Here is a 12,575-nt window from a genome sequence, read left to right on the forward strand (position 1 = left end):
GTTATCATACTAATTCTCTACTAACTCTTTGATTAAAAAAATGCAAACTCATCATTTCTATCTCTCTGATGTGACAAATGAGAATCAAAAAGTCCAAATATCTTGTTGAAGAACAAACAACTCTTAACCTCAGATCTAGGGATCGAAATCTGTTCTGACAATTATGGTTTTTGCTCTTAACCCTTATCCTGCTCCTTAAGGGTGCATAAGTGGCTGTAAAGACAAATTTCTCCAACATATTAATTCTACTTTCTGCAGTTTCTGGAAAAAAAGTCAATTCTAGGTCAATGAGGTGGAGCCCCTATTTGGCATTCTCAGAAACAGGAATCCAGAGTCGGAGATGACCACGAGGATTTACACCTCTTAAAGATGTGCAGAAATCTCCATGATAACTTAAGCTTCTGCAGGTTGTGAAATGGGGGCACTGAACTCCATTAACTTAGTCCTCAAGAGGCAAGGGATCCCTCAGGGGCAGCTATATAATTAGTGCTACAATCTGATGAGTGCTTTTCATGTCCCAGGCTCTATACAACACATTTAATTCCCAGAATGATTCTATGATGTAATATTATCACACTGCAGTCACTTCCACCTTACAGATGAGGTAACCAAGTTTCAGAGGGGTTAAAGAACTCACCCAGAGTTGATATTAGAGACAAGACACAAACTCCCATGTGCCCAACACTAAGATGCATGACCTTAACCATGACCATATCCTCCTACCCTAAGGGTCCAATATGACTGTGAGGACAACTTTCTCAAATATACTAATTTTCCCTTAAGTAATTCCTAAAAAGGATCCATACTGTCTAAGGAGAGAGGGCTTGTATGCATTATAGTCAGCAGCTAAGAGATGCCGTGCTTTAGAGCACTGTTGAGGATTAAAGGAGAGGAGCTGATTGTGGTCATGGTTTCATAGGTGTAAACATATGTCAAAACTCATCAAATTGTATACATAAAATATGTGCAGTTTTTGTAAATCAATTATACCTCAATAAGCTGTTTTTTTCAGCTTTCAATATTTGAATGCATAATCAATACTAAGAACTATTCTAGGCACTTCACTCAAGTCAATTCTTTCCACCTCAGGGCAAAACAAAAGCTATGAGGAAGATATTATCCATCGTGTACAGAGAGGAAATGGCAGTCCACAGAGGTGAACTGACTTGCCTGAAAATATACAGCTACTAAGTGGCCAAAGCCACCATTCCAAGTCTGTTCCAACTCAAAAGCCACACTCTCTGAATTAAACCAGCCTGTCCAATCCTATCCACATTACACCTCACAAAGTTATTGCGAAGTGCAAACCTAATGCTCCATTGATTCAGTCATTCTCAGAACAAGTGACAGTTAATCTGAGGAATGAAAGAGGAAACAGAGCCAGCCAAACAGCCAGGATGGCTGGATCATAACAAACAAGGCTTAGAACGGAATTGCCTTACAAAGTCCTGGTAAGGAATTTGAATTTTATTCCAAAGTATAATGAAAGCTATTTGATATGGAAGCAATATGATCTGATTAACATTAGGGTGAGAATGGTGGAGAGTCTTTTCTGAGAATTGTTGCACACTTTCTGTTTTCATACTTTGATCATTGTTTTCTTTCTTTTGGTATATGACAAGGTGTTGTTGAGGTTTTGCTGTTGTTGCTTTTGCTTTTTATTTTATTGTATCTTCCTCAATTGGACAGTATATATCCAAAATTGAAGTCTATTAATTGTTACTCTTAAGTTTCAAAAGAATTACACTGTTATACTGCTTGAAGAGACCAGATAATACAGAACTGTACAATAGGTACAAGGGAGGAGAAGAGTGTAAGCCTTCACATGACATTTGAAGCAGTAGTTTACCATCAAATCCAACCTTAGAATGGCACTCGCTTCCCATCTTTGAAGTGGGGAGGCCAAATCAGCCTCAGAGGAGTCATTAATCCCAGATGCTAGATGGATCAGAAAACTGTCAGTGCTCTCCTCTCAGTAGAAGATGCTGCCGTGCAGCCCAGTTCCCCAACCCTCAGGAGAGGCTACAATTGCCAACTTTCTGATTCCCTCCTTCAGAGACCAATTTACCACTTGAGGTAGTCTCTTGAATCCCAATGACATGAATTCCATGAGCAAAAATCTGTCTCCATGAGACCTCGTTTGGAGGTTCTAGCAGAGGAGCACAACTACTCATTTACCCTTGATGAAGAATGGTCATCCTCTATTGGGGAAGGTCATCCTCTTCCACCGAGTGTGCAGCTTTGGGAGGGACACACATGAAATTCACAGTGTTATAAGCCAATATGACCTCAAAAAAATTAGGTTTTTTTAAAATATCTCCTCCTACAAGAGGGTTAAATGCGCCTCTGCCTAAAAGCTATAGCTCCAGCCATTCTAGAACCTCGGCCATTGTGGCAGACAACACTCAGCCCTTGTGCTGGGCAAAGCCTCCTCAGCACACCTACCCCACCATCCAATTGGACATCCACATTAAGCCATTTTTAAAAAGGATGTATTAGAAAACTATTGAGAAGTGAGAAAAAAATGAAGTTTAAAATAAACCAGCCACACCCTTAAGTAGGAAGACTATAATTTCCTACTCCTTAGGTGTGGTCTGTGCATAGTGACTTCCTCCAAAAGAGGACAGTATGAGAGGAAGTGATGGGGAGGTCACTTTACAGTGGAGAAGCCTCACAAACACTACTTCATCCAGGTCATCAAGGTCAACATCAATATTCATAAACCATGTTGACTGTATCACAGAGATAACACAAGGCTGAAGTCAAGGCTTGGACCATGCAGAGTTCCTGTCTAGAGGATCTAGAGAAAACTATGCTTCCAAACTCATTCAGGTTATTGGCGGAATTCAGTTCCTTTCAAAGGCAAAAATGAGTCCAATTTCCCAGCTGGCTGTCAGGCAGGGATTCTCTCACCTCCTAGAGGCAAGTCACAATCTTTGCCACATGGTGCCTGCATCCCCAGTCCAGCAAGGACTCCTAGTATCCCTCTCATGCTTCCAATCTTTGACTTCCTCTGTCTCTGACCTCTTACCCAAATTTAAAGGGCTCCTATGATTAGGTCTGACTCACCCAGATAATCTCTCTCTCCTAAATTCAACTGAGCCATATAACATAACCTAATCACAGGAGTAAAAGTCATCGTATTCACAGTCCCATGAAATATGCAGGGCATACGGCAGGGAAGGCCTCTGCTCGCCATTAGCAGGGAGGCCCCGGCCAGCAACCAGAACAAAGGGAAGCTCCCAGAGAGAAGATTCCCCAGCAGGGCACCAGCCCACCAGCCGCTGCCGAGCCCACAGTCTCCGGCTGTGCATGGGACGGTGCAGGAGGTGCCAAGACTTCCCGTGGATGTGCTTGGGGACTGGGTGAAGCTCCAGCACCCGGCTCTGTGGCCCAGGGGGAAACTCCAGGGTCCTGCACCCACCGGCAGGGAAGGCCTCTGCTCACCATTAGCAGGGAGGCTTCACCCAGCAACCAGAAGAAAGGGAAGCTCCCAGGGAGCAGATTCCCCAGCAGGGCACCAGCCCACCAGCTGCTGCCGAGCCCACGGTCTCCGGCTGTGCACGGGATGGTGCAGGAGGTGCCCAGACTTCCCGTGGATGTGCTTGAGGACTGGGTGGAGCCCCAGCACCTGGCTCCACGGCCCAGGGGGAAACTGCAGGGTCCCGCACCCACCAGCAGGGAAAGCCTCTGCTCGCCATTAGCATGGAGGCCCCACCTAGCATTTGGAACACCAGGAAGCTCCCAAGAGCAGAATTCCCCGCAAGGCAGCAGCCCACCAGCCACTGCCAGGCCCACGGACTCTGGCCATGTCCCAGACGAGGCAAGGGGCTCCCAGAGATTCCATGAGAGTGGTGTGGGGCTGGGTGGAGCTCCAGTGGAACAGCTACATGGCCCGGGGGGAACTCCAGGTTCCCACAGCAGCCTCAGAGAAAGCCTCTGCACAGCACTAGTGGAGAGGTCCTGACTGGCAATCACAAGGCTGGAAGGCCCTGGGGCAAAAGTAGCACAGCTAGGTGAGCTAACCCCAGACTGTAGAAGATACCCATAGTTCTGAAGGGACCTATAGTAAACAAGTGTGATTTTGTGGGCTCTGACAGTGACAAAGCTGAGATTATAGGTGATCCTGCTCCTGGATGCTGGGAAAGCCCATAACACCACTGCAGACCCCAAGGAGGGAGCGCATCTAGGTGGGCTGCAACAGTAGGCACCAGCAGCCTGAGGCCCCCTTGTGATTGTCCCCACAACTGATGAGGGACCCCACAGGGCCACTGTGACTACAAGGAGGGGCCCAGGTCCAGTCAGTAACAGCTGACAGGGTTCCTGGTTGGTGCAGTCTAAACAGCTGCTCCCGCCCACACACCAGTTGCAACAAGTGGAAGCAGCGACTAAACTCTATCTCTATGCAGAGGCACAAATCCACACCATCAAGCAGTATGAAAAAATATATTCAATCTCCAGAACAGAAGGAAAATGATAAGCACCCAGAAAACAATCCCAAAGACAATGAAATCTATAACCTAAATGACGATGATTTCAAAACAGTCATTATTTAAAAACTCAACAAGTTAAAAGAGAATTCAGATAGACAACTCAATGAGTTCAGGAGCTATGTCACAAAAGAGCTTGATACTATAAAGAAGAACTGGAGATTAAGAACACAATGGAGGAGATTAAGAAAAATCTGGACTCTCTGAACAGTAGGGTCAATAATATGGAGGACAGAATTAGCAATTTGGAGGATAGGAATATAGAAATGCTGCAGACAGAGGAGGAAAGAGAACTAAGACTAAAAAGAAATGAAGAAACTCTCCAAGAATTATCCGACTCAATTAGGAGATGCAACATAAGGGTTATAGGTATACCAGAGGGAGAAGAGAAGGAGAAGAGGGCAGACGGCCTGTTCAAAGAAATAATGGCTGAGAACTTTCCAAACTTGGGAAGAGAGATGGAACTTTATGTGACCTCCAAACTTTTTTAATGCAAGAAGACCAACCCCAAGGCATATAGTAGTGAAGCTAGCAAAAGTCAATGACAAAGAGAAAATACTAAGGGCAGCCAGGCAGAAGAAAATAACTTACAAAGGAAACCCCAAAAGGCTATCAGCAGATTTCTCAGGAGATACCTTACAGGCTAGAAGAGATTGGAATGAAATATTCAAAACTCTGAAGGACGAAAACCTGCAGCCAAGAATACTTTACCCAGCGAAAATATCCTTCAAATACGATGGAGAAATAAAAACTTTCCCAGATAAACAAAAGTTAAGCGAATTCATTGCCACAAAACCTCCTCTTCAAGAAATGCTCAGGAAAAACCTCATACCTGAAAATTCAAAAAAGGAAAAGGGTTACAAAATCCAGAACAAAGGAGATAAGCAGAAGGACAATAACACAAAGTAGCAGCTCTCCATCAGGACAGGTTAGCAAAAGTTAAATAAAACATTAAAGATAAATGGAACAGAAACACCAAGAATAAATATAACCAAGTCGTTTTAACCACAAATTCACAACACAAAAAAGAAAAGAAAAAAAAATTCTGACAATAACAACCTAGAAGGGGAAGAGAAAAGGGATGGAATGTTTTAATTTAAGGAAATAAGAGGCTATCAGAAAAAGGACTATCTCATCTACAAGATGTGTTATACAAACCACCTGGTAACCACTAAACAAATAACAAGAATAAAGACACAAATTACAAATAAGAAGAAAGTGAATACAGAAAGTTACCTACTTGAACTAGGAATCCAAAAATCATGGGACAAGAAACAAATGAAATGCAAAAGAACTGGAAAACAAGTGATAAAATGGCAGCAGTAGGCCCCTACGTTTCAATAATCACTCTAAATGTAAATGGATTGAACTCTCCAATCAAAAGACACAGAGTGGCAGGATGGATCAAAGAACAAGATCCAACAATATGCTGCCTCCAGGAAACACACCTCAGCCCCAAAGACAAACACAGACTCAGAGTGAAGGGATGGAAGACAATACTCAAGCTAATAATGAACAAAAGAAAGCAGGTGTTGCCATACTTATATCAGACAAAGTAGACTTCAAAGCAAAACAGATAAAGAAAGACAAAGAGGGGCATTATATAATGATAAAAGGGATGCTCCACCAAGATGACATAACACTTATAAATATATACGCACCCAACACAGGAGCACCAAAATTTGTAAAGAAACTATTAACAGAACTAAAAGGAGACATCAACAACAATACAATAATAGTAGGGGACCTCAACACCCCATTAATACCAATGGACAGATCATCCAGACAGAAAATCAACAAGGAGATTATAGAATTAAATGAAAAATTAGATCAGATGGACTTAATAGATATATATAGAACACTTCATCCAAAAACAGCAGGTTACACATTCTTCTCAAGTGCGCATGGAACATTCTCGAGGATAGACCATATCTTGGGAAACAAAGCAAGCATCAATAAGTTCAAGAGCGTTGAAATAATATCGAGCATCTTTTCGGATCATAATGCTATGAAACTAGAAATCAACTACAAGAATAAAGCTGGGAAAGGGGCAAAAATGTGGAGACTAAACAACATGCTACTGAACAAACAATGGATTATTGAAGAAATTAAAGAAGAAATCAAATATTATCTGGAGACAAATGAAAATGAAAACACACCATACCAACTTCTTTGGGACGCAGCAAAGGCAGTCCTAAGAGGGAAATTCATTGCAATACAGGCTCAACTCAATAAGTAAGAAAAATCTTACGTAAACAACTTCAAACAACACCTAACGGAATTAGAAAAAGAAGAACAAACAAAGCCCAAAGTCAGTAGGAGGAGGGAAATAATAAAAATTAGAGCAGAAATAAACGATATTGAAACAAAAAAGACAGTAGAAAGGATCAATGAAACAAAGAGTTGGTTCTTCAAAAAAATTAACAAAATTGATAAACCCTTAGCCAGACTCACTAAGAAAAAAAGAGAGAAGTCTCAAATAAATAAAATTAGAAATGAGAGAGGAGAAATCACAACAGATACCGAACAAATACAAAGGATCATAAGAGAATACTATGAAAAACTATATGCCAACAAATTGAACAACCTAGAAGAAATGGGTAAACTCCTAGACTCATACAACCTCCCCAAACTGAATCAGGAAGAAATAGAGAATCTGAATAGACCAATCACAAGTAAAGAAATAGAAACAGCAATCAAAAACCTCCCCAAAAATAAGAGTCCAGGACCAGACGGCTTCTCTGGAGAATTCTACCAAACATTCAAAGAAGATTTAATACCTATCCTTCTCAAACTATTCCAGAAAATTGAGGAAGATGGAGCACTCCCTAATACATTCTATGAAGCCAACATCACCCTGATCCCCAAACCTGACAAGGACAACACAAAGAAGGAAAACTACAGGCCAATATCACTGACGAACATAGATGCAAAAATCCTCAACAAAATTTGGCAAACCGAATACAGCAATACATCAAAAAGATTATACACCATGATCAAGTGGGATTTATACCAGGGACACAGGGATGGTTCAACATCCGCAAGTCAATCAGTGTGATTCACTACATTAACAAAATGAGAAACAAAAACCACATGATCATCTCAACAGATGCAGAGAAAGCATTCGACAAGATCCAACATTCATTTATGATAAAAACCCTCAATAAAATAGGTATAGAAGGAAAGTACCTCAACATAGTAAAGGCCATATATGACAAACCCACAGCCAACACCATACTCAACAGACAAAAACTGAAACCCATCCCTCTCAGAACAGGAACAAGACAAGGGTGCCCACTTTCACCACTCTTATTCAACATAGTACTGGAGGTGTTGGCCAGAGCAATTTGGCAGGAAAAAGAAATAAAAGGAATCCAAATAGGCAACGAAGAAGTAAAACTCTCACTGTTTGCAGACGACATGATCTTATATATAGAAAACCCCAAAGAATCCATAGAAAAACTATTAGAAACAATCAACAGCTACAGCAAAGTTGCAGGGTATAAAATCAACATACAGAAATCAGTAGCATTTCTATATGCTAACAATGAACTAACAGAAAAAGATCTCAAGAACTCAATCCCATTCATAATCGCAACAAAAAGAATAAAATACCGTGAGATAAATTTAACCAAGGAAGTGAAAGACCTATACAACGAAAACTACAAGACTTTCTTGAAAGAAATCGATGACGACATAAAGAGATGGAAAGACATGACATGCACATGGATTGGAAGAATAAACATAGTTAAAATGTCCATACTACCTAAAGCAATCTACAGATTCAATGCCATCCCAATCAGAATCCCAATGACATTCTTTACAGAAATTGAACAAAGAATCCTAAAATTCATATGGGGCAACAAAAGACCCCAAATTGCTAAAGCAATCCTGAGAAAGAAGAACAAAGCTGGAGGCATCACAATCCCTGACTTCAAAACATAGTACAAAGCTACAGTAATCAAAACAGCATGGTACTGGTACAAAAACAGGTGCACAGATCAATAGAACAGAATTGAAAACCCAGAAATAAAACCACACATCTATGAACAGCTAATCTTTGACAAAGGAGCTGAGGGCCTACAATGGAGAAAAGAAAGTCTCTTCAACAAATGGTGTTGGGAAAACTGGACAGCCACATGTAAAAGAATGAAAATCGACCATTCTTTTTCACCATTCACTAAAATAAACTCAAAATGGATCAAAGACCTAAAGATTAGGCCTGAAACAATAAGTCTTCTAGAAGAGAATATAGGCAGTACACTCTTTGACATCAGCTTCAAAAGAATCTTTTTGGACACCATAACCCCTCAGATGAGGGAAACAATAGAAAGAATAAACAAATGGGACTTCATCAGACTAAAGAGCTTCTTCAAGGCAAGGGAAAACAGGATTGAAGCAAAAAAACAGCCCAGTAATTGGGAAAAAAATATTTACAAGTTATTTATCCAACAAAGGGTTAATCTCCATAATATATAAAGAACTCACACAACTCAACAACAAAAAATCAAACAACCCAATCACAAAACGGGCAGGGGACATGAACAGACATTTCTCCAAAGAAGATATACAGATGGCCAATAGACACATGAAAAGATGCTCATCATCACTAATCATCAGGGAAATGCAAATCAAAACTACAGTAAGGTATCACCTTACACCTGTTAGAATGACAAAAATATCCAAAACCAAGAGTGACAAATGTTGGAGAGGCTGTGGAGAAAAAGGAACCCTCATATACTGTCGGTGGAAATGCAAACTGGTGCAGCCACTATGGAAAACAGTATGGAGATTCCTCAAAAAGTTAAAAATAGAAATACCTTATGACCCAGCCATCCCACTACTGGGTATCTCTCCTAAGAACCTGAAATCAGCAATTCCAAAAGTCCCATGCACCCCTATGTTCATCGTAGCATTATTCACAATAGCCAAGTCATGGAACCAACCTAAGTGCCCAGCAACTGATGATTGGATAAAGAAGATATGGTGTATATATATACAATGGAATATTACTCAGCCATAAAAAAGGACAAAGCCGTCCCATTCACAACAACAAGGATAGACCTTGAGGGTATTATGTTGAGTGAAATAAGTTGACTCTTCCTTTACTCTAGTCTACTTGTAAGTCACATTCCTCTGAGCTCAGGATATGAATTATCAGCCAAAGAGCAAGGAAATTTGGTAGAGAATTTTCTCACATAAGTTCATTCCCTCTCTCTCACTTTCCCCTCCGCCATCTTTTTTTCCCTATAACCATTTACACTCAACCCAATGTTCTTTAAATGATTTTCTTGCTTCCATTGTAAATGATGTGGAAAGATGCATCTTGATTTTAAAAGATGGTTATTTATCAGTCACAAGCTAGATGAGATAACTATCTCATGATGGGGGTTAGCAATTGATAATCCTTAATCAGAAGCTGACCTGAACCTGATTCATAGACTGCATCTGTGGTTCCTGTGATTATCAGTCACAGAGTAGGAAGGAAGAAAAACAAATCAAGCTCTCCATCTAGTCTCTCTTTCTCTTTCCTTACATCTGTTTCTATAGATTTCTTTCTTGAATACTTAAAAAGAACGAGAAAACACACTTTTGGCTTTGATTTTTCCATATTCAGGAAGGAAAACATCAGAGTAAATGCTGATTATATTAATAATTGCTCAGTGTAAGAACAAGATGGAAAGAGGCATGACCTAGATGACTTAAGAGCTTTTAATTGACAGCATTGTTTATCTGTAGGTGCATACAAGTCCATGGGAATGTCCAATCTGACAAGATTCTCTGAATTCATCCTCCTGGGACTCTCCTCTCGCCTTGAGGACCAGAAGCCACTCTTTGCCCTCTTTCTTATCATGTACCTTGTCACCTTGATGGGAAATCTGCTCATCATCTTGGCTATCCGCTCTGATCCTCAACTCCAAAACCCCATGTATTTCTTCCTGAGCATCTTGTCCTTTGCTGATATTTGCTACACAACAGTCATAGTCCCTAAGATGTTAGTGAACTTCTTGTCAGAGACAAAGACTATTTCCTATGCTGAATGTCTGGCACAGATGTATTTCTTCCTGGTCTTTGGAAACATAGACAGTTATCTCCTGGCAGCTATGGCCATTGACCGCTATGTAGCCATTTGTAAGCCTTTCCACTACGTCACTATTATGAACCACAGATGCTGTATGTTGCTACTGGCCTTCTCTATAGCTTTCTCCTACCTCCACTCCCTCTTACATGTCCTCCTGGTGAATCAACTCACCTTTTGTGCATCAAATGTAATCCATCACTTTTTTTGTGATGTCAACCCTCTTCTGAAACTGGCCTGCTCTTCGACCTCTGTCAATGAAGTTGTGGCCATGACAGAAGGGCTGGCCTCTGTGATGGCCCCATTTGTCTGCATTATCATCTCTTACCTGAGAATCCTTATTGCTGTCCTCAACATTCCCTCAGCTAGTGGAAAACGCAAAGCCTTCTCCACCTGCAGCTCCCACCTCACGCTGGTGACTCTGTTTTATGGGAGTATTAGCTATGTCTATCTCCAGCCATTATCGAGCTATACTGTCAAGAAACAAATAGCAACAATTACCTACACCATACTGACACCAATGTTGAACCCATTTATCTACAGCTTAAGAAACAAAGACATGAAACAGGGCTTAGAGAAATTGATGAGCAGAATTAAGCCTCAAATGGATAGGCTTTCTACTGCAAAAGCCAACAAATTCTGTGAACCCTGATTGCAAAGTGTGGGTGTGTGTGCACATGTGCACACACACACCAGCACCTGGGGCTAGTTTTTTGTGAAGAAATACTCTTTCATCAATTATTGCTGAACCCTGTAGTTTTCCACCCTGTGGTCTTTGTCACGCCATGTTAGAAGTTCTATTCCTGTCTTTGTACATATTCTGAAATTGTAGACTCACTCCATAATATCTCTGCATTCCAGAAAATCATATTCCCTTACACCTTCCACATTTATTTGGAACCTCTTCTATTTCCTTCTATTTATAAATTCAGCCAAGTTTGGTCACTTGAATTACCAAACAATTTTTGTGCTCTTCTGTATAGAAATCTATGTATATGCAAAGATGTTTATGCATACACAGCCACTCTATTTGAAACTGTTACAAAATTTTTTGCAATGTGCATGTGTGTGTTCATATTTGTCAATTCCCATCAGACCACGAGCTTCCCCTGCAGAGTCTATGTTCCCCAATCATGCCATGATAAAACTACGTCTCTTTTTTAAATTCTCCCAACAGCTGGATATCCTGGGCTCTGGAGCCATTAGGTTCTCAACAACTGATATCAGTCACCTAACTGACTATTAGTAAGTGAGCTCTATGCCTCTTTACATGTTTTGGTCTCGTCTCTTCCCTCCTTTCATGTGCTCATTCATCACCTGACTCCTTGTTGGTATGCTTGTCTCTCCAGAGATGCCTGTATATCCATGTCCTTCTACCTATCATTTTTTTTTCAGAATTAAATAAAGTTTATTCCGTGTAATCAGAAATGCTTCCTATGGCCACTGGAGACAGAGTCAAAAATTAATGGATGTAAATTACTAGTAAGAAACTTTTGGTTTAGAATGTGTGATATTAAAGAGGCTCTCAGTTTAGTTGGAGAATGAATTACATAGAAGAACAGTCAGATGAATTACTTTACACTGTGTTGTTAACTAAAGCAGCAGTTTAGTGTGACTCTGTCTCTTTCTTTCCTGGTGTTGTATTTTAATAGATGGAAATTTCTGAGTCAAATAAAATAATTTCTCATGGTATTTTAGACAAGGAGTAGATGGATGATCTCAAAGTTTTCAATGATAAAATGAGGAGTCTATAAATCCTTTTAATTCTGTCTCAGTCATCCCTAATCTAAGGCAAGGCAGAGTCTGGGTGAGGATATATTGCTCAAATGCATTCCTTTATTACATGTATGGCAAATTAGTTTTACTTTCCATGCCAATTCTGACCAATTGATAAGAACTTCTTGCAATGCTGTAGTGAAAAACTTGTGCCTACCTCTGGGCTGAATGAAGAAGGATGAATAAAGATTGATTACAATGTCTGCTATGGGCATGGGAGCAAGAAGTAC

General features: G+C 40.5%; 1 protein-coding gene across 1 annotated transcript; it reads left to right on the forward strand.

The window, feature by feature from the left end:
• Window positions 1-10,225: 10,225 nt before the first annotated feature.
• LOC103565011 (olfactory receptor 1L3) lies at window positions 10,226-11,221 on the forward strand. The gene has a single exon (XM_008540957.2). The coding sequence runs from the start codon at window positions 10,244-10,246 to the stop codon at window positions 11,219-11,221; it is 978 nt and encodes a 325-aa protein (XP_008539179.1). The 5' UTR covers window positions 10,226-10,243.
• The last annotated feature ends 1,354 nt before the right edge of the window (window positions 11,222-12,575 follow it).

The sequence above is a fragment of the Equus przewalskii genome, chromosome 26, assembly GCF_037783145.1.
Source record: "Equus przewalskii isolate Varuska chromosome 26, EquPr2, whole genome shotgun sequence".
In the NCBI taxonomy this organism is placed as follows: Eukaryota; Metazoa; Chordata; class Mammalia; order Perissodactyla; family Equidae; genus Equus; species Equus przewalskii.

Bases quoted from the DNA above. Each gene is read 5' to 3' on its own strand.
- LOC103565011 (XM_008540957.2), top strand. From the start codon at position 10,244: ATGGGAATGTCCAATCTGACAAGATTCTCTGAATTCATCCTCCTGGGA.